The sequence below is a fragment of the Gopherus evgoodei genome, chromosome 3 (genome assembly GCF_007399415.2).
Source record: "Gopherus evgoodei ecotype Sinaloan lineage chromosome 3, rGopEvg1_v1.p, whole genome shotgun sequence".
Taxonomy (NCBI): domain Eukaryota; kingdom Metazoa; phylum Chordata; order Testudines; family Testudinidae; genus Gopherus; species Gopherus evgoodei.
This window is the reverse complement of record NC_044324.1, coordinates 145,496,933-145,524,108: the sequence shown is the minus strand read 5'-3', so window position 1 is coordinate 145,524,108 and position 27,176 is coordinate 145,496,933. Positions and strand designations below refer to the sequence as shown.

The window sequence follows — 27,176 nt, the reverse complement described above, 5'->3', positions numbered from 1 at the left end:
GGTTAATTTTCCTTTAGATATGCAATAAGAATTTGACCTATGAACTTCATGTCACAAATTATTCCTTCAAAGAGATTATTAACCTGTAAGAAAAAATACATTCATTTTGTGCCATTTCCTATAATTATATTAATTCACAAGGATAAACTTCTTCACTAGTTTCTAAACTAACAGGGCTCAGTGAATCCCCTGTGAAACTCTGTTGACTACCTTGGAGTTATACCAAAGATGAACTGGAATCATTAACTTCTAAAATGTAATCTTCACTGGGATGGGAAGCCCATTACAAGCATTAAGTAAAATGCTGTTTGGAAGAGTACAGCATTAAGAAAACAGGAAAATTAAAGAGTTGCAAAGAGATTGAAGAGCAAGTATTTAGTAGTTTTGATACATACTGTGAAACTTTGGCAATTCTAAAGAGGAATTTGATTATTCGTAAAAACTTTTCTATGGTACGAATCACAAGAGTATTTAAGTGCTTCACAATTAATGTAGCCCCTCAGCCCCGGTGAGGTTGGAAAGTATTATTAACCTCATTTTACAGATGTGAAATTGAGGCACAAAGAGAGAAAGCAACTTGCCCAACATAATACAAGAAGTTTGTGGCAGAACTGGGACCAGAACCAAGATCTCTTGAGTTACAATTCAGCCTTAACATAACCAAGAGATAGTTGCTTTTGAGGTTTTCTTTTATTTAAACTGGTAACAGTTGGAAACTGAAGTGGTTTTGTAGCTGTGTTGGTTCCAGGATGTTATAGAGACAAGGTGAGGTAATATGTGTTATAGGACCAGTTTCTGCTGGTGAGAGAACGACACTTTCAGACTTACACAGAGCTCTCCTTCAGATCTGAGAAACGTATTCAGTGTCACAGCTAAATACAGGGTTGCTGTTAAGGTTTGCTTCCTTTTTCTTCATGCTGTGGAGTTTCCATAGTATTAACTACTTAGGTTAAACAATCTGTTCCACTCTGTGTTTAGCTGTGGCATATTGAATTCGTTCCCAGACCTGAAGAGCTCTTTGTAAGCTTGAGAGCTTATCTCTTTCACCAACAGGAGATGTTCCAATAAAAGATACTATCTCATTCACCTTGTCTCCCTGGAAAAAAAGAAGGCATTTAAAGATTTAATAAGTTCTGTGATTTGGATTTTTATGCTGTGGTGATTCAAACTGCATCCTGAAAATTCTTTGGAGTTACAGTATGTGGAGCCTTTTCTATTTTTGTAATTTCCGATAGAAATTGAAAAAAATCTCTCTTATTATCCGTAGCTTTAATTTTGTTTCAGATAGTTAGCTTTGTACCCTCTCTGATTGGCAGGTTATATATCTATACACTATTGTGATGTTAAGTTTTAAGTCTCTCTTGTTTCCCATTGCAGCCCAGATGAGAATCCTCTTCCTCATCCAGTGATGAATATGAAGATGATAGGAAACAAACTGATGACTATTAGGAAAAGTCGTGTGTGTAGACTATGTTAATGTGGATAAAAAGAAAGTTCTGTGGTTTCCAGCCTTGGTAAGTGTTTAATTTATATTTTGTAGAGGATTTTAATCTTTTCTAAGCACCAAATGAATAGTAATTGTCCTTTTTCCTTTCTCATGTAGGACTCACACTTACCAATGTACACAGTAGTATGTTTCTTAAATTCAACAGTATCATAATTGTCCAGGGGAAAAATATATCAAAAAAGTTTGCTAATAAAGCAAATGCTAATGTGGTTGTAATCTTCCAAAGTAATCAGACTTACTGATTTTCTTAATTTCACTTGAATGACTTGTGTTAATTAGAGCTCACTGCTAGATTACTGTGATTTTTACTTCAGTACCAAGATTCATTGAAATGGGTAATTTAAGAAATGCTCAGTAACTGAATAAGTACCTTGTTTTTCTCCCATGATCTTTCTGACTGAAGACAAAGATAGTTTACCTATCATGTTTCAAGGAAATTTCCACCTAACTTCTTTGACTAAATATCTGATTTTAACTGAAAACACCTAAAACTTCATTGCATCTGGCTGGTATACTTAGTAAATGATTTCTCATACACAGTACAAGAATGGCTGTGACTTTTCACTGTGAGGTATTCTCCTCATTTCTCTTTGGCTCTGGGAGCAGTCTTGCTGAGACACCTTATTTTTCATTTTAGCAAAGTGGCCTGTGCACTCCTCTGTTGAAAGTTGCTGTACTGCACCATCAGCACAGTTAACAGTCCCTGTGAGTGCAGTAGCTGTCATCCTGTGCTCTCACTCTGAAACTTGCTACTCCTCTCCTCCTGTGGCTTGCTGTGCAGTCCAGTGGCTTTCCCAAGGGAGTGCAGCAGTAACCTGTTGAGGTGGGCGTGAGGAGGCTTGGAGGGGAGAGTCATCAAAGCCAGCAAAAACTAGGCAAAAAAAGGCAGAATATCTAGCAGTGAGATGTTCGTGTTAGTGGATGGTAGCATCATGAAAAAATAAAAATAAGTAAGGAAATAAAACATTTTATTTAATTGAAGGCTGTAGTTAAAACTATGGTGGGATATCCCCACACCTCCTGGGCAGTACCTCTTAAGACAATCAGTTCTATTAGTTTAAACTTTTTTGTGTCCCTTTGGTTAGACAGGCTTTCTGGACACACTCATAACTGATCTACAGGTTCCCTTGATTATACCTTTGGCAACCTCCAATAAGTTTTGGGTTTATCTGAAAATCTACAGTAGAGTTACTCAGGTAGCTGGGAGGTAAGATCTTCAAGTATAACTGGATTGGTGACAATGAATCTTTCCAGGAACTTGGTGAAGGCAGGAGATGTTTCTTTTAGATTTTTCTTGGAGATTAAAATAGTTTGTTTTTCTTGGAGAATATTAGGTAAACAAAATAATTATTCTCTAGGGTATTTGTCCTGAGAATTACAAATCCAGAAGTTTAGCAACATTTTTTAATCACCGCATAACTCTCTCTCTCACAGAGACCAAAGGGGCAGTCATTCTTTAAAACTACAGCATACTTCAAAGTTAGTTCAGTAGTGCAGCACAGTTTGAAAATAAAACTTCCCCACCACTGTGACCAAAACCCAGCAATTTTTAATCTCTCAGGTTATTGCCTGAGTAGCCAGTAACATTAGCCATAATAATAGCATACTGTTGTCTTTATTTCTTACCCAGACAATCTGGAACTGTGCAGAAAGTCTCAAAAATAAGCCTCTACTTGAACTGGCAACATGAAAAGTTCTATGCAAAAACCTTGCTTGGAACAGGTTATTTTCAGAGTTTTTAGTGCTGTCCTAGCCAGCACAGATTATTTACACAAAACTCTATTCCACAGAGATCTACCCTATGCAAGCCACTGTCAGAGTAATACATATGGAGGGGAGGGTTTGTAAGTAGTTATAGTTCAGAAGCTCTATCCTACCCTCAAGTATGGAGTTTACATTTCCCCACATAGTAAAGTTGGCAAAAGTTTGCAGATGATACTAAACTGCTCAAGATAGTTTAGACCAAAGCAGACCGTGAAGAACTTCAAAAGATCTCACAAAACTAAGTGATTGGGCAATAAAATGGCAACTGAAATATAATGTGGATAAATGTAAAGTAATGCACATTGGAAAAAATAACCCCAACTATACATACAATATGATGGGGCTAATTTAGCTACAACTAATCAGGAAAGAGATCTTGGAATCATCGTGGATAGTTCTCTGAAGATGTCCATGCAGTGTGCAGAGGTGGTCCAAAAAAGCAAACAGGATGTTAGAAATCATTAAAAAGGGAGATAGAGAATAAGACTGAGAATATATTATGCCCTTATATAAATCAATGGTATGTCAGTGTCTTGACTACTGCGTACAGATGTGGTCACCTCATCTCAAAAAAGATATACTGTCACTAGAAAAGGTTCAGAGAAGGGCAACTAAAATGATTTGGAGAGGGTCCCCATATGACGAGAGATTAAAGAGTCTAGGACTTTTCAGCTTGGAAAAGAGGAGACTAAGGGGGGATATGATAGAGGTATATAAATTATGAGTGATGTGGACAAAGTAGATACGGAAAAGTTATTTACTTACTCCCATAATACAAGAACTAGGGGTCACCAAACAAATTAATAGGCAGCAGATTTAAAACAAATAAAAGGAAGTTCTTCTTCACACAGCGCACAGGAATGCCTTACCTGAGGAGGTTGTGAAGGCTAGGACTATAACAGCATTTAAAAGAGAACTAGATAAATTCATGGAGGTTAAGTCCATTAATGGCTGTTAGCCAGGATGGGTAAGGAATGATGTCCCTAGCCTTTGTTTGTCAGAGGGTGGAGGTGAATGGCAGGAGGTTCACTCCTTCTGGCGCACCTGGGCATTGGCCATTGTCGGTAGACAGGATACTGGGCTGGATGGACCTTTGGTGTGGACCCAGTACGCGCCGTTCTTATTTCTGGTATACTGTTGTGGCGAATTTCGCAAGGTTCAGAAAGTAGAGCATCCCACTTACAAGATCATTCTCTTTCAGTAGATCATACTGTTTTAACCAGACCTAATATGACTAGAAGTAAGATCCCTTTTGTATTTATACAACTCTCTGCAGTATAGAGAACATAAATATGGTAATACAAAAGTAAAACTGAAGTCTGTTTCGTTGTCCAAACTGAGTGAATACCAAAGCAAATGAAGAGTATAAATAATGAAAAACAAATTAGATTTTAAGATTTGTGTTTCATAATGTAAGGTGTTAATGCAAACAATGAATCTATTTAATATAATTTTACAATTTGTTGTTACTCTCCTCTTGAAAAAACAAGATTCCAGACTTGTTCTGCTGCTCACCATTCCACTCATTCTCTCCAATTTCAACTCTTCTGTTTCATACATCATTTTCTACCTAATCATCTGCCAGTACAGAGCATACTGTTGGTGCTCAACAAATGATTAATAAACACACTCCTGCCTTTTTGTTGCTGTTATGCTGTGGTTTACTTATTCTCACAATCTTACAGTTAAAACTTAAAAATGTGTAATCTGTAAACAAATTACAAAAGCATACTCTGTCTCAAATTAACCAGAGGGCGTTTTTTAAATATAGTTTAAAAATAAAATTAGTCCCCATTGTGACTGTGAGGACTAATTCTTCCCAGTATCATGAAGTTTGTGGTGTAGAAATGAGAGGAGAAAGAGAACGCATTTCAGTGCCTTAGCAGAAACCATCCTCAAATTAACTTTATAATCAGTTATGCAGCTTCATATACAAAACACATTGTGTATAGTGTAAAGTTAGTGCCAAAAGATAAGATTCCTGCCTCCAAGAACTTACTTTCTCAGTTCGTTCAGCCAAGGATTTATTGCCCTCCTTAAATATAATCTTCTAAATCACATTATTTTGTTGTAGAGAAACTTTGGCTTAATTTTATTATACATTATAGTTAATAATGATTATATATTGGTGTGAATAATAGAAACATATACTTAAAAATGCTAAATAATACACATCTCAGCATATGTTTTTTGACTCTGTTATATTGTGTTTGGTATCATAGTACATATTCTCTGGACCACAAAAAAGATGGAATATCTTTGATGCTTCTGAAATGCTATGCTTAGTCAAGATACTGCGCAAACCTTAATTCCTCAAAATATTCCTGTGTGATAGGGAAAGGTTCATGGACTTGTTTGAACCTACACAGTGAGTCAGTAAGAGAGCCAAGATAGAAGTGAGGACTCTGTCTCACAGTCCTAGGTTTAAGTACACTAGACCAAGGGTAGTCATAACTGGACCGCAGGCCATATCTAGACCACAAGCCAAATCTGGACCATGGGCCAAATCTAGACTGCCAGGTACTTTTGGAATGAACCCTGAAGTCTTTTTTATTTGCTTACTCTCATTGTTAATTTTATTATTATCTCTGACATTTGGACCTTGACCGTATGTTGACCAAGAAATTTGGACCTTGCCAAAAAATAACTGACTACCCCTGCATTAGGGCCGTGTTGCCTTTAATTTAAAGACCTAATTTTGATGAGTATACTAGAGACTGCTCTTTTATAGTCTTGATCTAACCTACCTGAATATTGTTAGAGAGAGTGTTTTGTAGGGCTCCATCTTGTCATCCCTCTTGTTTAATGTGTACATGAAACCTTTGGAAAGTTAGTGAGGTGGCAATGGGTTGCATTGTTTTCAGTCTGCTGATTCCCTGCAGCTTTATAACTTCATCTCCAGTGACCCACCTGGAGCTGTTGGTTTGCATTACTTATTATCTGGAGATTAGAGCATAGAAGATGGCTAGTTGGCTGAGATTTGATCCAGAAAAGAACTGAAGTGGGTGTTGGTTGAAGTAAGTCACCTGAAGCAATAGTGTGTAGGTGCTGCTTCTTCTCTGAGGATGTGCACTGCCTTTAATTGACCAGGTGTACAATTTTCGGGTTTGGTTAGCTCCTGGCTGCTGTTAGAAGATCCAGTAATAGCTGCAGCCAAGACAGCCTTTTTCAATTTGCAGATAATTAGGAAATTGTGTCTGTTTTGTAGGCTTTGCAACAGTCATCATGCTATTGTCATCTTGAGATAAGACTACTGTAATGTAATAAGACTACTACATGGAGCTACAACTTAATCTATTCAGAATCTGTAGCTGGTGCAGAATTTGATGTCCTGCTTATTAAACAGCATTTCTCTTTGTGAGCACATGAAACCTATGCTCTATAAAATGCACCAGCTATCTGTTGGTTTCCAAATGGATTGTAGATATTCATTTGACCTATAATGTCCTACGTTGCATAAGATCTACCTATCTAAGAAATTGTCTCTATCCCAGTGATGCCCTGGGACAAATGCTATCAGTGGAGTTGCCTGCACTGAAGCTCCATTACTATACAGAGGTGAGGGGTGGCTGGCAGGGCACTCTGCTTTAGGTCACAGATGTTTGGAACCCCTTTCCTCCTCAGGTTCATAACATCTAGAGTCACAGCCTTCATGGCATTCGGCAAGGCTCACTCCTTGCATATGAAGTTGGGTAAGGCTGGTTGTGGTGCTGTAGGACTTGGGGGGGGGGTTTGATTAATTTCTGTTATATTTATGCTATTGCTGGTTTATTTTAAACATTGGTTATGGGTTCCAATGTCTTTGCTTGGCACATTTTTTATAGTTTATTCTTAAAAAATTCAGTCTGCATAATTAAGATTCTTCTTTGAGTGCTAGCTCATACGATTCAATTAGGTGTCCCGTGCTGCGTGCATGCTCGTCGGAAGATTGTACCCTAGCAACACTTAGTGGGTACTGCTGGGCGCCCCCTGGAGTGGCACCGCTATGCGCTGGATATATACCCCTGCTGACCCAATGGCCCTTCAGTTCTTCTTACCTCCCGTGTCGGTTGTTGGAACAGTGAAGCGCAGCTTAGCTGATCTCCACCTCCCTAGCTACTCGCAGTTCTTTCATTAATTCTCATTCTACCAGAGCTCACGCTTCATCTGCCACTTTCCTGGCTCTTGTATCCATCCAGGAGATATGTCGTGCAGCTACCTGGTCCTCGGTCCACACCTTTGCCTCTCATTACGTTCTGGTTCAACAGTCTAGAGATGATGCAGCCTTTGGCTCAGCAGTTTTGCATTCTGCAACATCTCACTCCGACCCCACCGCCTTGGTAAGGTTTGGGAATCACCTAATTGGAATCGATATGAGCAAGCACTCGAAGAAGAAAAGACAGTTACTCACTTTTGTAACTCTTATTCTTCGAGGTGTGTTGCTCATATCCATTCCAAACCCGCCCTCCTTCCCCTCTGTCGGAGTAGCTGGCAAGAAGGAACTGAAGGGCCGTTGGGTCGGCAAGGGGTATATATCCAGCGCCATAGCGGCGCCACTCCAGGGGGTGCCTAGCCAACCCACTGAGTGTTGCTAGGGTAAAAATCTTCCGACGAGCGTGCTCGCAGCACGCACACACCTAATTGGAATGGGTATGAGCAACACATCTCGAAGAACAACAGTTACAAAGGTGAGTAACCATCTTTTCTTCTTCGAGTGCTTGTTCACATCAATTCCAATCAGTTGTGGGTGTGCTATGTGCATGGTCTTCGGAAACTTTTCCCTTAGCAGCTCCCATCAGGACTGCTAGGGAGCCCCCTGTAGTTGCACCTTCTTTAACTCTTGGGACGCTATGTTGAAGTACAAAGCGATGCTCCCTGTAGAGTCAAGAGTTGAGTTCTCAGCTCTGGTCGAGGAGGGGAAGGCAGTGTCCAGGACATCCCTTCAGCCTCCCTTGATGTGGCTAACTTGAAGGCACGAACCATCTCCTCAGGGATGGTCCTTGAGGAAACCTTCTGGCTCCAGGCTTCAGGTCTTCTCCCAGAGGTCCAAGAGACTCTGCAAGACCTTCTGTTTGAGGGTGCATGACTGTTTTCAGACCAGACAGACCCGAGGCTCCATTGCCTCAAAGATTCAAGGGCAACAATGAAATCTCTGGGAATGCATACCCCTGCTAATCAGAGAAAATCTTTCAAGCCTCAGCCCCAGCAACAGCAGAGGCAATATCAATCCCACCCAAGGCAGGACCCTTACTGCCATAGGGGAGGGACAGTAGGTGTAGGCTTCCTAACCAGTCATCACGCCAGGCCCAGGGTCCGACTGAGTCACAGTCGGGATCCAAACAAGGGTTTTGATGGGGTGCCTGAGAATGGCATGCCAGACTTCATACCAGATCCTTCCCCTGCTTTCTGAACCTTCTATCACACTTCTACCATGCATGGTCCCTTATAACATCAGACCATTAGGTCCTTCACAGTGTAGAGGGATATTTTTTCCAATTCTGCTCCTCCCACCCTCCTTCCCCATCTCTCTTTAGGGACCCTTCTCATGATCAACTCCTTGTCCAAGAGGTGCATCGCTCCTTGCCTTAGGGGAAGTGAAGGAAGTTTCTCAGGAGCTATGGGGCAAGAGGTTCTACTCCCTGGGTCAGCAGGGGTATATATCCAGCGCCATAGCGGTGCCACTCCAGGGGGCGCCCAGCCGACCCCACCGAGTGTTACTAGGGTACAAATCTTCCGACGAGCATGCATGCAATTCCCAAAGCAAAGGGGGGTCTCAGACCCGTCTTAGACCTGTGAGGACTCAGCCAGTTTATGGTAAAGTTGAACTTCCACATGGTCTCCCTGAGCTCAGTCATTCCCTCCCTGGATCCGGGGGACTGGTATGCTGCCCTCGACATGAAAGATGCATACTTCCACATAGCCATTCATCTGACCCACAGACATTTCCTGAGGTTTGTGGTCAATCACAAGCGCTACCAGTTCACGCTGCTCCTATTCGGTTTTATTGACGGCCCCTCAGGTGTTCACCAAATGCATGTTGGTAGTCGTGACCTTTCTCCGCAAGAAGCAGGTACAAGTGTATCCCTACCTCAACGACTGGCTGCTACGGAGTGTCCAGGGAGCAGGTGAATCCCAAGTCCAGTTAGTCACAAATACCTTCCAGAGACTGGGTCTCCTCCTCAACTTGGAAATGTCAACATTGTCACCGACACGAAGAATAGAATTCATTGAAGCGGTACTAGACTTGGTTCAGGGGAGAGCGATACTGAGAGGGTCCAGATTCCAAGCACTAACAGAAATCATTCAGACTCTCCAGCGATACCCCACCACGACTGCAAAAGTATGCCTGAGTCTCCTTGGACACATGGCAGCATGCATCTACGTGGTCAGACATGCCAGACTGAGACTCAGGCCACCCCAGCTTGGCTTTCCTCAGTTTATCATCCAGGCTAATGCAGTTTGGACTCAGTAGTAACAGTGCTGGGACGAGTCCTAGACACCCTATGCTGGTGGCTGGACCCTCACATGGTATGCAAGGGAGACCCATTCAGCACTCCTCAGCTGTCCGTGACCTTGGTAACGGATGCATCAGGCCTGGTTGGGGGGCCCACCTAGGAGATATAAAGATGCAGAGCAGGTGGTCGCAGTCTGAGATCCCGCTCTACGTCAATATAAAGGAGCTCAGACTAGCCTGCTAGACCTTCAGGGATGGAGTTCAAGGTCAGTGCATGGTGGTGCTGACCAACAATAGCACTGCCATGTTTTACATAAATAGGGCGGAGCCCGCTCCTCCCATCTCTGTCAGGAAGCTCTTCAGCTTTGGGATTTCTGTGTAGCCCACTCTATTCACCTGGAGGTGTCCTATCTCCCAGGCCTGCAAAACGAGAGTATGGGCCATCTCAGCAGGTCATTTCTCAACCACGAGTGATCAGTCCATCCGGATATCTTACATTCCATCTTCCAAAGGTGGGGCTTTCTCTGAGTAGACCTATTTGCTACCAGGAGCAACAGGAAGTGTCCAACGTTCTGCTCCTTCCAGAACACAGTCTGGGCTCCATCTCGGACATATTCCTGTTACCTTGGGGGAACCACCTCACGTATGCCTTCCTGCTGGTGCCACTCATTCACAAAGTGCTGCTCAAGATCCTCAGAACAGAGCAGACATGATCATGCTGGCCCCAGCGTGGCACAGGACAAACATTAGTACTCCATGTTTCTGGAGATGTTGGTGGACACCCTGATAGCACTGCCACTTTACCTAGATCTGATCACACAGGACCATGTTCGCCTCCTTCACCAGACCTCCATCCCTTCATCTCATGGCTTGGACGCTTCACTGTCAGCCCAACAGAGCTCCAATGCTTGGATTTGGTGAAGGAGGTGTTGCTTGCTAGCAGGAACCTTCCACCAGGGCCACTGTCTAGCCAAGTGGAAAAAGTTCTCATGCTGGTGTGAGCAGTGTCTCACATCTCCACTTCAGACATCTATACCACTCATCCTAGAATACCTACTACATCTGACAACAGCAAGGGTTGGGAGGATCATCTATCAGGGTACACCTTGCGGCATCTCAGAATTTCATCCTGGAGAGTCAGGGCGCTCTGTGTTTACCACGTCCATGGTAGGGCCGTTTCCTAAACGGTTTGGAAAGACTTTGCTCACATTTTGGACCACCTGTACCCACTTGGGATCTCGTCTGGTCCTCTCCAGACTAATGGGAGTCCTGTTTGAACCACTGGCTACATGCTTCCTTCTGTATCTCTCATGGAAGGTAGCGTTCCTGTTTGCTATCACTTCAGCCAGGAGGATGTCTGAGTTAAAGCACTAACCTCCAAACCCCTCCTACCCTCCCCCAGTCTTCCATAAGGACAAGATGCAGCTCAGGTCTCACCCAGCCTTCCTGTCCAAGGTGGTATCTCAGTTCCACATTGGACAGGACATTTTCTATAGGTCGTCTATCCCAGGCTGCATGTCAGTGTGCGGGAGCAGAGTCTTCATTTGCTAGACTTCTGGAGAGTGCTAGCGTTCTACATTGATGCACAAAACCTTTCACAAAATTGAACCAACTATTCATAGTGGTGGCAGACTGGATGAAAGGACTTCCAGTCTTCTCACAGCGCGTTTCATCATGGATCACGGGCTGCATCTGTACTTGCTACACCCTCGTCAAGATTCCAGCTTCGCCTTTTACAGCTCACTCGACGAGGGCTCAAGCCTCATCCACTGCTTTCCTGGCCCAGGTGCCCATCCAGGAGATCTCCAGAGCGGTGACCCGGTCATCCGTGCACATGTTACTACTCCTATGCCATCACACAGCATGCCAGAGAGGATGCAGCTTGTGGCAGAGCAGTTCTCCAATCAGTGGTTCCTTATCTCCGACCCCACCCCCAGGGGAGAGCTTGGGAGTCACCTGAGTGGAATTGATGTGAACAAGCACTCGAAGATGAAAAAATGGTAGTCACCTTCTTGTAACTGTTGTTCTTCGAGATGTGTTGTTCACGTCCATTCCAATAGCCACCCTCCTTCCCCTCTGGTCGGAGGAGCCAGTAAGAAGGCACTGAAGGGGGGTTGGGTCGACAGGGTCATATACTGAGTGCCGTGCACTCCAGGGAGCTCCCTAGCCAACCCAACAGGAGCTGCTAAGGGAAAAGTTTCCGACGACTGTGCATGCAGCATGCGCACACCTGATTGAATGGATGTGAACAACACATCTCGAAGAACAACAGTTACAAGAAGGTGAGTAACTGTTTTTTCATCACTAAGGGCTCCTAACACTTGTATAGAGGAGCAGATTTCCTCTCCTGAACTTTTGCAAGATTGGCCCCTAAAGGTGAAAACCTGAGAATTGCTTAACACCCTCATTTCCCACTGAAGTTAATTGGAATTAAGGGTGGTAAGCACCTTGCTTGGTTAGGCTCTAAATACTTCTTAAAAGTGTTATAAATATATATATATAATATATGTATATAATTTTTTTTAATGTTTACTTCTTTCTTATCTTTTTGTAGGTGGTTTGTCCAGATTGTAGTGATGATATTGCAGTGAAAAAGGACAATGTTCTAGTTCGTTCTTTCAAGGATGGTAAATTGTGAGTAGAAGCATAGAAGCTACCAATTAAATATGTGCATCATCTAAAGTGTGTGAGGAAATAAGAGGTGTAGCAAAGAGAAACTGCTTTTAGCCGATCAATTATTGCAGCAGCCTTACTCTAGGTTTTGAAAGATATGAAAATGAACCATGTTGATGACAGTTATCCTTTAAGTTCTATACTCATTACTTACAGGAAATATAAATCCACCCTTACAATTATCAACTCAAACTATATAGCTACAACTAATATGTGGTATAGCAGGCAAGGACTGCACTCCTGTGGGAGTTTTGGGGACAATTTGAGATTCTTGCTGCTTTGTTTAGAAGAGATAGCCATGCCTCAGAGAAGATTTTATAGGCCCACGGATATTGGGACGGAAGGGAAAGAAGAGAATTTCTCAGTAGCCTGTTTCATCAATAAGATTTGTTTACCAGTATCATAGGAGTCTAGGGCAGAATTACCATTTCATCTGATTAAGAAAGTGCCTAATACTGATTAGAAGAAGAGAAGAGAATAATAAAAATAGAAAATAAGAGTGCTGGCTCATGAAGGAAATATGTGCTCTTAAATGCTTGTGAGGAAAGGAGGGGCTCTGGCAACAGCAATTAATCATTTTTTTCTTTTATGACAGACTCCATTTTTTATTCAAAAACTGTGGGTCCCCTCTGAGCTAATTTATGCCACTTGATTCAGTGTGGCAGAACTCCTTTGCATTTTGCAGAAAGGATGTTGAAATACAGAACATTTTCATTATAGTTCAGTTTTAGTTTCCTTCTTAACTTTAGAACAGTGGTGCACAAACTTTTCCAGTCGGACCCCTCTTTACTATTTACGGAATCTGTCTGGAGCCCCACATTCATTACTGCATGGCCAAGGCTAGTGCTGGTGTTAGGCATAAGCAGAATAAGCAATTGCTTAAGGTCCTGAACAGCTCAAGGGGTCCCCTATATGCTTTTTATTATTATTAAGGCTCCAGTCAGTTACGGAGGTCACGGATTCCATGATTTTATGTGACTTCTTCACCTCAGTCCGCATAGCGGGGCATCAGCTTTAGTCCCAGCTGGTGAGGCTTCAACTTCAGAAAATATATCTGCTTAGGGCCTACAATGGGCTAGCACTGCCTTTGGGCTGGGTGGCCCACTGAGGTGTCAGTGGGTGGAGGTGGCGCTTCCTCCCTGCACCATCTAGGAGGCCCTGGCATGAGCCACCTGGCATCGCTGCTTGCTCCCCTTTCCTCCTGAACATTCCTCCACGCCCCACAGTTTGCGCACCACTAGTCTAGAGTATGATTTCAGCAAATTGCTTGACAGTAAGTAATTCACAGACCTGTGCAGGTCAGTAGAGGAATCCACCTAGCACCATGGAACCCCAGTTCAGATTGGGATCTCTGGATATGACTACAATACCTATTACTAGTATTTTCTTTTTGTATAACTCTGAAATCTTTTTCACACTGATAATATTTTTTGCTAATTATATCAATAATGATGTGAGATTTTTGGTGACTTGTTAAATTAACGTTATGCCTTTTCTGAAATGTCCCAAAATATTACTATTGATTATTGTCACACCTGCTATTCAGAGAATGCTTTCCTGAATGTACTAATGAATGGATGCTCATGATTAAGGCTACAATTTAGTCATGGGTATTTTTAGTAAAAGTCTTGGACAGGTCACAGGCAGTAAACAGAAATTCATGGCCCATGACCTGTCCATGACTTTTACTAAAAATACCCCCGACTAAACCTTGGAGCGGGGGGCAGCATCACCAGCTGCTGGGGGCCACTCCCAGGGGAACCGATGCTCAGATGGTCCCTAGAACTAGCTGCCCAGGACCGCCCAAGCAGCGTCTGGTGTGGCTGGCTGTGGGGCCACCTGAGCAGCTGGCTGCAAAGCCGCTCCAGCAGTGGACGGTGTGGCTGTCTCTGGGGTCACCTGAGCAGCATCTGCTTGGGCTGCCTTGAGGTCAGCCAGAAATCACAGAGGTCACAGATACCTGTAGTCACGGAATCCATGACTTCTGCAAACTCTGTGAGAGACATGGAGCCCTACTCATGGTCTGCCAAAATTTTTAAGGCAGTTGGATTTTTTCACCTCAATTTTTTAATACTGTACAAAACTGTAATAGTCAAAAGGGTATATTATAATTAACTGTCAGCAATATTTAACGTGCTGAAGAAGGTATTGTCTTATTGAAATAAACTTGCATGATAAATGGTAATTTATTGATGCCATCATCCAGATACATTTCTTATGCTCTTTCTACACATTTAATAGCTCTATGTATTGTTTGATATTATCCCTTTGTAACAGGGGTTATCAAACTATTTTTTTCTTTGCCCCCCCGCTTTGAAAATATTTCAGGCTTGTTCTTCTTCGAGTGATTGCTCATATCCATTCCAGGTAGGTGTGCGTGCCGTGCGTGCACGTTTGCCGGAAACTTTTTTACCCTAGCAACTCCAGTGGGCCGGCAGGTCACCTCCTTCTTACCGCCGTGTCGGTTGCTGGAACTGTGGAGTGCGGCTTGCTGTCCTCCATGTACCTAGCTCTCTTGTACACTGTTCGTAGTCGTAGTTGTAAATAGTTTTATAGACAGTTTAAAGTAGTATATTAGTTAGTGTTTATTGTAATATAGTTGTTAAACTTGTTCGCGGTGGCCGTTGCCCTTCCCAGCGCCCGGCACTGGGCTCATGCCTGGTTCGCCGGGTTTCAAGCAGTGCTCGGCATGCAAGAAGCCGATGCCGACTAGCGATCCCCACGATGCGTGTCTCAAGTGCCTGGGGGAATCGCACATCATTGAGAAGTGTCATATATGCAAGGCCTTTAAGCCTCGCACAAAGAAGGAGAGGGATCAAAGACTCCGCGCTCTCCTAATGGAAGCGGCACTGACTCCGGTACCGGCGGCGCAACCAGCCACTTCTATTCCGGCACCGGACCACGCCGGCACCGGCAAGACTCCCCGGCACCGTCCATCCCCGGCACCGGGAACAGATCCAAGGCCCTCGACGTCTGCAACACCATCTAGGCAGGCTCGAGTGGAACGCCCGGCACCTGCCTTGGCCGCAGCACCACCTGCAGGGCTGCTGTCGACTCCGAGTTCGGAAGGTCCGTCGAGTCCGGCCCCTCCTAGCTCCCCCTTGAGATCAGGGGTTGAGCTGTTAGTCCCATCTACACCGGAGACCTTTGCCTCGGCACGGGACTTGATAGCGCTCACGGAGCCATCACAGCCTCAAACCACGCACCCCCGGGATGGGTAACCTCCAGAGGCAAACCGATGCTGAGAGCGCTGTCTCCGGAGTCCAGGCACCGATCGCCCCGGAGACGTGAACGATCGCGCTCTGAGCGCCGCTCGCAGTCCCGGCACCGTTCTCCTCGGCGGTACCGGTCGCACTTGCAGCGCTGATCAGCATCTGCACGGTCCCTGTCTGGCTCCTCTTACCACCGGCACCGAGACTCTAGGAGCCGTTCACCTCGGCGTTCAGCTCCTCGGTCGACCTCCCGGCACCGAGCTGGTGGTAGGTCCCGATCCCGGTCGACCTCCCAGCACCGCGTCGGTGGCAGGTCCCGGTCCCCACTGCCATCCCGGCACCGCGCTGAACGAAGATCGCGGTCTCGCTCTTGGCACCGACCTCGAGGCAGATCCCGATCCGGATGCCGGCACCAACTACCACGCCGGTCCCGGTCCCGATCCCGGCACCGGTACGACTCACGGTATTGAACCTCGGCACCGAGGAGATCGTCGGCGTCGGCATATAGAGAGGTCTGTCAAACTGGCTCGGCGCCTCCGTGGCCTTCAAGGGAACCATCCGTGTCCTCTCAGGCAGAGAGCGCCTATACGCTGGACCAGGACAGACACTCGGCCCTGTTTCAGGACCCTCCACCTCAGGAACGAGGGCCTCAACAGTGGGGGTCTTGGACCCCATGGGCCTACCGCCAAGCCCAGGGTCCGCAACATATCACTCCCTGCCCTGCGGCGGAACGCAGGCCACCAGAGGCAACAGTGTCTAGACCCCCTCCCTCCCCAGAAGCAGAAGACAGGTCCAGCCACCAGGACCCAGAGCTCCCTCCAGTGACGGAGGTGCAGCCCCAGACAGAACCCCCCATGGATGCTCTGTTGCCAGGGTTTCCTCGTCGTCTTCCCCTGATGAGGCAGTGGCGGGTACCTCGTCCTTCCAGCCCTCCCCCTCTGGATCTTATGGCACACCATGACCTCCTCCGACGTGTGGCACAGAACCTGGACATTCAAGCAGAGGAGGTCTCTGAAATCGAGGACCCTGTGGTGAGCATCCTCTCCGCCGATGCGCCCACCAGAGTGGCCCTGCCTTCATCAAGACTATTCAGGCCAACACCGCTACTATCTGGCAGTCACTGACCTCCATCCCTCCGACCGCTTGAGGAGTGGAAGGAAGTACATGGCCCCCTCGAGGGCTATGAATACTTGCAGGTTCACCCGACACCCTGCTCCCTTGTGGTCCAGTCAGTGAACGACAGGGAGCGCCATGGTCAAGAGGCCCCAGCGCCCAAGTCTAAGGAGGCGAGGCGGATGGACCTCCTGGGCCGCAAGGTCTATTCAGTGGGGGTGCTACAGCTCAGGGTCTCGAACCAGCAGGCCCTCCTTAGCCGCTACTCCTTTAACTCTTGGGTGGTGGTGGGAAAATTTGTAGAGCTGTTACCGCAGGATGCCTGTCAGGAATTTAGCACCATTCTGGATGAGGGCAAAAAGGTAGCGAGGACCTCACTACAAGCCTCCTTAGATGCTGCGGACCTCGGCCGCTCGGACCCTTGCCTCGGGGCTTACGATGCACCGCATTTCCTGGCTTCAGGTCTCTGCCTTCCGCCAGAACTCCAGCATACTATCCAGGACCTCCCCTTCGAAGGCCAGGGCCTGTTTTCTGCTAAGACAGGACCCCAGGACTAAGGACCTTAAAGACAATAGGGTCATAATATGGTCTTTGGGGATGCATACGCCTGCGACACAGCGCAGGCCATTCCGGCAGCAGAACCAACAGCAGCAGCGTTGGCCATATCCTCAGTTCCATCTGCGGCAGGACCTCAATAGGCGCCGCGGCAGGAACAACCGACGCAGACAGTCGGGTGGCCAAACGGGGCAAAACCAAGGCTCCGCCAAGGCCCCTCCCGGACCCAAGCCTTCATTTTGAAGGTGCGCCCGAGGGCGCAGTACTAGTTTCCCCTCCGGATCCTTCCCCGCAGTTTTCCAACCGTCTTTCATTTTTCCTCCTGGCGTGGACCCAAATAACATCGGACCGTTGGGTCTTGCGCACTGTGCAGGCCGATTATCGCCTGCAGTTTTCATCGCCCCCCCCCCACCCTCGTCCCTCTTCAGGGACCCCTCTCACGAGCAACTCCTCCGTCAGGAGGTACAGACGCTTCTCCTCAAGGGAGCCATAGAGGAGGTTCCAGAGAGCGAGAAGGGCAAGGGGTTTATTCCGCTACTTTCTAATCCCCAGTCCAAGGGGGCCTCAGGCCTATCCTCGACCTGCGGGAAGTCAACAAGGTATATGGTGAAGTTGAAGTTCCGTATGGTATCCCTTGGAACCATCATCCCATCCCTGGATCCCGGAGACTGTACTCCGCCCCTCGACATGCAGGACGCTTACTTCATATCGCCATATCCCCCCAGCACAGGCGTTTCCTCCGCTTTGTGGTCGACCGCCAACATTATCAATTTGCGGGTCCTCCTGTTTGGCCTCTCTACGACCCCGAGGGTGTTCACGAAATGCACGGCAGTCGTCGTCACATACCTTCGGCGCGGCCGCATTCACGTGTTCCCCTACCTCGACGACTGGCTGATCCGGGGCACATTGAGCTGCAGGTCCACGACCACGTCCGCAGGATCAGCAGCCTCTTTGCTGCCCTAGCCTCGTGATCAACGTGGACAAGTCTACTCTGCTCCCCACGCAGAGGATAGAGTTCATCGGGGCCGTTCTGGACTCTACCTGGCCAGGGCCTTGCTACCCTTACCCAGGTTCCAGTCGCTGTTGGCCATCATTCTGCGCTTGCAGGCGGCCCCGGTGACCTCTCTAAGAACATGTCTGGCCCTCCTGGGACATATGGCGGCCTGTACGTTCGTGACAGCGTATGCCCGACTCTGCATGAGGCCTCTTCAATCTTGGCTCATCGCGCAGTACCGGCCGGCCAGACATTCATTGGACACAGTTGTCACCTTTCCCCAAAGGGTACTGGACTCCCTTCGGTGGTGGCTGGACCAGTCCGTAGTCTGTGCAGGGCTCCCGTTCCATCCGCCCCAGCCCTCGGCATCCCTGACGACGGACGCCTCAGATCTGGGCTGGGGGGCGCACTGCGGCACCCGAAGAACTCAGGGCCTGTGGACCCCGCAGGAGCTGGACCTCCACATCAACATACGGGAGTTGAGAGCGGTCCGTCTTGCTTGTCAAGCGTTCGTCCATCACCTTCAAGGTCGTTGTGTCGTGGTGTTCACCGACAACACGACGACCATGTTCTACATCAACAAGCAGGGCGGCACCAGGTCCTCTCCCCTATGTCTCGAGGCGATGCGTCTCTGGGAGTTTTGTATAGCCCATGCCGTTCACCTTTCCGCCTCCTATCTCCCGGGAGTACGAAACACTCTAGCGGATCGACTGAGCAGGTCCTTCCGCTCGCACGAGTGGTCCCTCTGCCCAGACATCGCCCTCTCACTCTTCCAGAGGTGGGGTCGTCCCCGGATGGACCTCTTCACGTCCAGGGAGAACAGGAAATGTCGAACATTCTGCTCCTTTCAGGGTCGGGAGCACAGGTCTATAGCGGATGCCTTCCTGATCCCATGGGCGACCCACCTGTGTTACGCGTTCCCTCCCTTTCCTCTGATACACAGGGTCCTCCTCAAGGTGTGCAGAGACAGAGCTCGTGTGATTCTGATAGCTCCAGCGTGGGCCAGACAACATTGGTACCCCATGTTGCTGGACCTCTCAGTAGCCAACCCAGTTGCCCTGCCCCTTCATCCGGACTTGATCACTCAGGACCACGGCAGGCTCTGTCACCCGGACCTTCGGTCTCTGCACCTTACGGCTCGGCTCCTGCGTGGTTGACCGGCTCCGAGTTACGCTGCTCTACCCCGGTTCGGGAGATTCTCCTGGGCAGTAGAAACCTTCCACCAGGGCTACTTACTCGGCTAAGTGGAAGCGTTTCTCCTGTTGGTGTTCGGAGAAAGGTCTTCTCCCTATGGAGATTCCCATCACCACTATTCTGGACTACATCTGGTCCTTCAAGGCCCAGGGTCTGGTGTTATCGTCCCTTCGGGTTCACCTAGCGGCTAGCTCCACGTTTCATCCTGGAGGGGACGGACGTTCCGTCTTTTCCCACCCTATGGTGGCGAGATTCCTGAAGGGACTGGAACGTCTCTATCCACAGATCCTCCCTCCTGCCCCTTCATGGGATCTCAACCTGGTCCTAACTCGGCTCATGGGTCGTCCATTTGAGCCGTTAGCTACTTGCTCCCTGCTCTATCTCTCATGGAAGACCGCCTTCCTAGTGGCCATCACCTCAGCTAGACGGGTGTCGGAACTACTGGCCCTCACAGTAGATCCCCCGTATACTGTCTTCCATAAAGACAAGGTGCAGCTGAGACCACACCCAGCCTTTCTTCCCAAAGTGGTCTCAGCTTTCCACATGAACCAGGAGATCTTCCTCCCCGTCTTTTTCCCAAAGCCCCATTCGTCCCGCAGGGAGCAACAGCTCCACTCGCTAGATGTCCGTCGGGCGCTAGCGTTTTATGTGGACAGGACCAAACCGTTCCGCAAGTCCCCCCAGTTATTCGTGGCGGTAGCGGACCGGGTCAAGGGACTACCGATTTCCTCGCAGAGGATATCTTCCTGGGTTACTTCCTGTATCAGGACCTGTTATAACCTGGCCCACGTTCCGGCAGACTGTGTGACTGCTCACTCCACCAGAGCGCAGGCGTCATCGCTGGCTTTCCTTGCCCGCGTGCCGATCCAAGACATTTGTAGGGCGGCGACCTGGTCATCGGTCCACACATTCGCTTCCCATTACGCCCTGGTTCAGCAGTCCAGAGATGATGCGGCCTTTGGCTTTGCAGTGCTCCAGGCCGCGACTTCTCACTCCGACCCCACCGCCTAGGTAAGGCTTGGGATTCACGTACCTGGAATGGATATGAGCAATCACTCGAAGAAGAAAAGACGGTTACTCACCTTGTAACTGGTGTTCTTCGAGATGTGTTGCTCATATCCATTCCACACCCGCCCTCCTTCCCCACTGTCGGAGTAGCCGGCAAGAAGGAACTGAGGAGCGGGCGGGCCGGCAGGGGTATATATCAAGTGCCATAGTGGCGCCACTCTAGGGGGCGACCTGCCGGCCCACTGGAGTTGCTAGAGTAAAAAAGTTTCCGGCAAACATGCACGCGCGGCACCTACCTGGAATGGATATGAGCAACACATCTCGAAGAACACCAGTTACAAGGTGAGTAACCGTCTTTTACCGGACATAGCTTTTTGTGGCATCAGTGCACAATCCCTACAGAGCCAAGTAACCATACCATGCCACCCTTACTTCTGTGCCACTGCTGGCAGCATCTGTGCCTTCAGAGATGGGCAGCCAGCTAGTAGCCACAGCTCTCCAGGTGCCCACTTCTGAAGACAGTGCCACCAGCAGCAGCACAGAAGTAAGGGTGGCAGTACCAGACCATACCATTCCACTCTTACTTCTGTGCTGCTGCAGAGTGATGGTACTGTCTTCAGAAGTAGGCACCTGGCCAGCAGTTGCCGCTGTCCGACCACCGAGCTGTGAAGGGAAAGAAAAAGGTTGAGTCAGGAAAAATCACAGACGTTTGTTTGTATTTCAAAAATCCACCGGACAGAGATCAGAGGACCAAAAAAGAGGTCATATCCAGGAAAATCTGACATATGGTAACCCTTGATCTCATGACCCTGCTGCAATAGCCTTGTGACCGCCTTTGGGTCAGGATCCCCAGTTTGAGAAATACTGGCTTTTAAAAATACGTGATTTTTAAAAAGTAGGCTTTTAATAATTTTTGCCTTGTCAACACTCTTTTAAATTCTCTAGTGCTTCTGTACCAAGAAAAGATGTTCGAGAAATTAGTGAAGCTTCACCAAAGCCTGATGCTTTATTAAAACAAGGTAAGAATAACCTTTAAATACAAAAAGAGCAATTTTTTCTTGTTTAATTACAATTAGCTAGTGATATATATCACACCAAATATATAAGAAAGCATGTTTTTGCATTCTGTAAAATTACAGAAATATGGCTTCCCTGTGATGTTGTCTACAGATGTTTAGAAATGAAAAGTTTCAATAAGTCATCAAGCACAATCTTTAAAAGCATAAAAATTATAATGCACTGATTATAAATGCTGGAACAACAAACAAAAGGAGTAGTAATGTAGTGGAAACCAACTTCATGGATTTTGCCTGAAATCCAGTCCCATGTGTTGGGCCTTCATAAAGTTGTGCACACATGATAGTCTTGAAAGGGTTGCCTGCACACCTTCTGCATGCTAGAGTGGTGGGCTCTTTGACAAGCTACATGGTGTGCTCAACTAATCTTGCAAAATAAATGCTTATATTATTGTTACCTCAATCCTCTTTATTCCCCATTCCTATCCTTCTATTTATCCACCAGTTACGTCTTGTCATTAATTTGAACCTTAAATTCTTTAGGACAGGGATGCCTCTTAATTATATGTTTGTACGTGGCCTAGCACAGTGAGTGTGTGCCTTTAGGCATCACTTCAGCGTAAATAATAATAACTGTAAATAACTTGGAGTGCCTGATGCAGAGACAAATGAGTATGCATGGCTGAGCACCTCTGCATAAGGATGCAGATAAGGAGTGGCTGTGGAACAACACTGCTAAAGTCCTATGATTTGGGGATGGATTCTCACCCTTCTCTTGCCGTCCCCTAAGCTTTTTTTTTTTTTTTTTTTTTTTTTTTTTTAGCAAATTGATCCTTCTTCTAATGCTAATAAATGCTGGTCTTCTTTCAGCCTTTGACCAAGCCCTTGAATTCCGTAAAAGCAGAACTGTTCCCAGTAACTGGAAGACTGAGTTGAAAGAGGAGAGCTCCAGCAGTGAAGCCGAAGAAGAGGAAGAAGATGAAAAAGAAAAAGAGGATAATAGCAGTGAAGAAGAGGCAAGTATAACATTGCAAACTGTGTGGTTTCGACAGGGAGGTTTTACAAATGAAAATGTGATCTAAGAAAGACATGTGTGTTAAAGATACAAGGAGCATGAAAATCTGTCCTGATGAATTCTAAGCAGAGTGCCAATATACAGCTGATGAGAATAGACAAATTAACAACTGTGAATGGACTTAGGAAGCTACCTCTTCACACACACACAGTCAAAGGACTGAATCAATAGGAGCTAAAGATAGGTGCAGGGCCGGTGTAACCACTAGGCGAACTAGGTGGCTGCCTAAAGTGTCAAGATTTGGGGGCACCAAAAAGCGGTGTCTGGCATCACGGGAGTCAGCTGAGCGAGGCAGGGCAGGGAGTAAGGTCTCCATAACAAACCCGCCCCTGCAGCAAGGGGCGCCACCCAGGACAGTCAGTGGAAGCCTGCGGTGGAGCAAGGAGGAGACAGCGGCTAGGCACGGCAACCAGCGTGGCCAAGGGACGGTGCCGTTGGGGGAGTCAGGACCGGTCCTGAGCTCAGATGAGCTTCGCCCTCCAACGCACTGCGCCTGGGGCCGGGCGCAGCCGCCTCCTGGGGCGAGGGAAAGTGAAACTAAACCCTGGAGCATGAGGGAGGGAAAAGGGCTGGTGCAGGTGTCACTTCCAATGTGCAGAGCCGGCCCTGATCCCCAGAGAGATCCTGCCCTGCTCCCTGGGAGAGCCCGGCTCTGCCCTCCATGCCCCTGGGTCCCCCCTGGAGGGCGAAGTTCTCAGATCCTGGGAATGTTTAGAGACCATGCGAGCTGGGAGCATTCTCCGCCTCCTCCTTGCTCATAGGTTCTCCCAGGCCAGAAGGGACCGTTGTGATCATCTCCTCTGACTCCCTTAATATTCTAATGAACAATGCCACATTATGCAGTATTCATTTTTGAAAGTTTATAATAAGCGATGCTCCGGGGGGGAGGAGGAACACAAGTTGGAAGTTTCGCCTCGGGTGCAAAATATCCTTGCACTGGCCCTGGATAGGTGAAAGACTAAATCCAAAGACTGATCCTAGGTTCAGATAGAGCCCTCACTGCACCTGAAGTAGCAATATGTAAGGGCCAAGAGCTATATTGTTGGGGTAGGGCAGGGTGGTTCAAGGGTGAGATGGGAATGAGAGACGTGCTGCCATGTGTATCTTACTGTTACCCGAAAAAAGACCAGAACGTGCCCCTGACTAATATACGTTCCTGACTACAGCATGCCTGCAAGCTAATTGTAGAGTGAATGTCTCCTAGCTATGGTTAAAAATATATATTTGTTGTACCTATATTTATTGCAACAAAAATGATTAGGGGAATGGCTTTCATATGAGGAGCGATTAATAAGACTTGGACTTTTCAGCTTGGAAAAGAGACAACTGGGGGGGATATGGTAGAGGTTCATAAAATTATGACTGGTGTGGAGAAGTAAATAAGAAAGTGTTATTTACTCCTCATAACACAAGACTAGGGATCACCAAATGAAATGAATAGGCAGCAGGTTTAAAACAAACAAAAGGATATATTTTTTCACACAATGCACACACAACCTGTGGAACTCCTTGCCAGAGGATGTTCAAAAAAGAACTAGATGAGTTCATGGAGGATAGGTCCATCAATGGCTATTAGCCAAGATGGGCAGGGATGGTGTCTCTAGCCTCTGTTTTCCAGAAGCTAGAAATGGGTGACGGGATGGATCACTTAATGATTACCTGTTCTGTTCATTCCCTCTGGGGGCACCTCACATTGGCCACTTTCGGAGGACAGGATACTGGGCTAGATAGACCTTTGATCTGACCCCAGTATGGCTGTTCTTATGTTCTTACCTGACTTTCTGCTATCAACTTCCCCAAACCTAGGTTCCACTAGTTTGTGGTGGTGAAACGTGAGGGATGAATTTGTCCTAATACTTCTTTAATCTTTCAAATAATCACAAAAAATATTTATGTTTTTGTATCTCTCCTCTTTCCTCTCTGGTGATAGAATTCGTTCACTAGATGTTATCTCTTTGCCTACCCTGACAAAAAGAAGCAGAAGAACTTTCAGGCAAGGTGCCAGCCCACCCACTCCTCTTCCACCTCTGTCTTTTCTCCTTTGTTTTGACAGTATGGAGTGCAGTCCTGTTCTTTTTCTCCCAGTCTCCAGTCCAGAAATAAGACAAGAGAAAAGATGAATCAGAGGAAAGAACTCTGCTTTGCAGCTGGCTATAAGGCTGTGTGTTTGGAGGGGTCTGATTCCTTTATTTCCTCTGTACTTTCTTTTGGTGCTCAGATTCTGGCTCTGTCCAGAGCACCCTTCCTTTATCCAGGGACTGGGAGCTGTTTCTCTTGACTCAGTTATTCATCCCTGCAATGCTGACTGCAATGTAGCAGCCTAATGCTCCCATCCCTGGTGGAGCTGTAGACACGGAGTTGAACTTTCTGGGTCCTAAACAACTACTGTATTCTGTGTCTCAATCCATCTTCCCTGGTTGGGGCTTTTCAGGAGGCTACAGGTGTGTGAGGTTGGAATTCTGCCATCTCTCCAGACTTAGCCCATGTCCAGACTACCCCGCCGTATCGGCGGGTTAAAATCGATTGCTCGGGAATCGATATATCGCGTCTAGCCTAGACGCGATATATCGATCCCTGAGCGCGCTTATATCGATTCCGGAACTCCATCAACCCGAACGGAGTTCCGGAATCAACACGGAGAGCCGTGGACATCGATCCCGCGCCGTCTGGACGGGTGAGTAATTCGATCTTAGATATTCGACTTCAGCTACGTTATTCACGTAGCTGAAGTTGCGTATCTAAGATCGATTTTCCTCCCCTAATCTGGACGAGGCCTCACTTAGTCATATGGTGCCCTCCTATGATCCTTTCAGGATTTGCCAACTGCAAGAATGTTTCTGTCTGTTGTTCTTACCTACTCATGCTAGCAGAAAGTGTAATGCTCACTTCTCCTGGAAGGGCCACTTGGGAGGCCATAGGTGAGGAGAATCTGAGCTCTTAAGTACTTCTGTTTTTAAGGGCTTGGCCTTTAGAGCCTTTGCCTTTGGGAGGTAGCTCCAGCTCCTTTTGCCAGCCTTGCCTTTGCTGGTGTAGTATGAGCTGTTGTTCCTTCCCCGTCCAAGCTCCCTAAATGCCTTGGTGAACAAGCCTGGCTCTTAACATCTTCAAATCTAATGGGATTTTCTATGGTAGTTCTGAAATTGCTTCTCTGCTGTCCCTGGCATCTACTGGGCTGGAAGTTTACAAAGTAATGGCTAGAGCTTTCTTTTTTTGAGTGGCAGCAATATGATCCGTCCCTGTTTTTCTCCTGTCTCCTCTTTCCATTTCATTGTTATGTTCTGTGGGTTTCCTGCATGGGAGGCCTTTCTCCTCAGACAAAATATATGAGAGAGAACTCTTGGAACTATACAGTCTTTCCCCTCCAGATTACTCTAGTTCATCCCGGGCCGTGAAGATTTTCATTGGTTCTTCTTCGAGTGATTGCTCCTGTGTATTCCACAATAGGTGTGCGTGCTCACCACGTGCACCGGTGCCGGAAGTTTTTCCTTTAACAGTACCTGTACTGGGGGGGCACTGTGGCAACCCCTGGAGTGGCACCTGTATATTGCGCTATAAGGGGAGCCGCAGGCTCCCCCCACCTTCAGTTCCTTCTTGCCGCCAGTGAAGGTAGTTGGAACTTCTGTGCTCCAGTTTTGCTGCAGCCCTTCTTCTTGACCTTAGTGGCCTCCCTCCTGTGGTGGTCCTGCCTGAGCAATATGTTGCAAGGGGTTCCCTTCGGGGAGGCCATCCCATCCATGGACCTGATGTCTGATGCTTCAGACTTGGGCTGCGGAGCCCACACGGGGAAGGTGCAAACCCAGGGACATGTTCAGCCCTGAACTTGCCCCTTCACATAAACATCAAAGAGCTCAGGGCAGTTCAGTTGGCATGCATGGCGTTCCTCATGCACCTCCACAGAAGGTGGTCAGAGTCCTCACGGACAACACGGCCGCCATGTAGTATATCAACAGGCAAGGCAGGACTCGCTCCCTTGGCCTCTGCCAAGTTTTGTATAGCCCACGATATCTCCCTGAGGGCAGCTCACCTCCCGGGCGTATGCAATATGCAAGCGGACTGCCTCAGCAGGGTCTTCTCCCCCCCAGTACGAGTGGGCGCTCCAATCGGAGTTCGCTCACTGGCCCTTCCAAGAGTGGGGAGCTCCCCAGATCGACCTGTTGCAACCCATTAGAACCGATGTTGCCCCCAGTTCCCCTCCAGGGGAGGGGAAGGTATGATCTCTGATGCATTCCTCCTGAGTTGGTCGGGCCAGCTCCTCTACGCCTTTCCCCCATTTCCCCCCATCGCCAAAGTCCTTCAGAAGGTGAAAATGAACAAAGTGAAGGTCATTCTCATAGTCCCGGCATGGGCCCGCCAGCACTGGTACGGGCCCCTCCTACGACTCTTGGCAGCCCCCACGAGGAAGCTGCTGCACCACCTGGACCTCCTGTCTGAGGACGGGGGGCGCCTCTTACATGCCAATCTAGCCATGCTCCATCTGACAGCATGGCTGCTCCGTGGCTGAATGAGGAGGAGAGTAGGTGTTCGGAGCAGGTAAGGCGAGCCCTCCTGGAAAGCAGGAAGCCATCCATGCTTCGGACATACGTGGCGAAGTGGTCCAGGTTTGCCAGGTGGGTGAGTGAGTGGGGAATGTCC

The 27,176-nt window shown here is 47.5% G+C and overlaps 1 protein-coding gene across 1 annotated transcript in view; it reads left to right on the top strand.

Moving 5' to 3' along the window:
- The window catches only part of ARID4B (AT-rich interaction domain 4B), a 184,059-nt gene that overhangs the window by 84,049 nt on the left and 72,834 nt on the right, over positions 1-27,176 (top strand). The window contains 5 exon segments of the mRNA XM_030558348.1: positions 1,388-1,438; positions 1,441-1,514; positions 12,259-12,338; positions 21,399-21,472; positions 22,340-22,485. Of these exon segments, the coding sequence (XP_030414208.1) occupies positions 1,388-1,438; positions 1,441-1,514; positions 12,259-12,338; positions 21,399-21,472; positions 22,340-22,485 (425 nt within the window).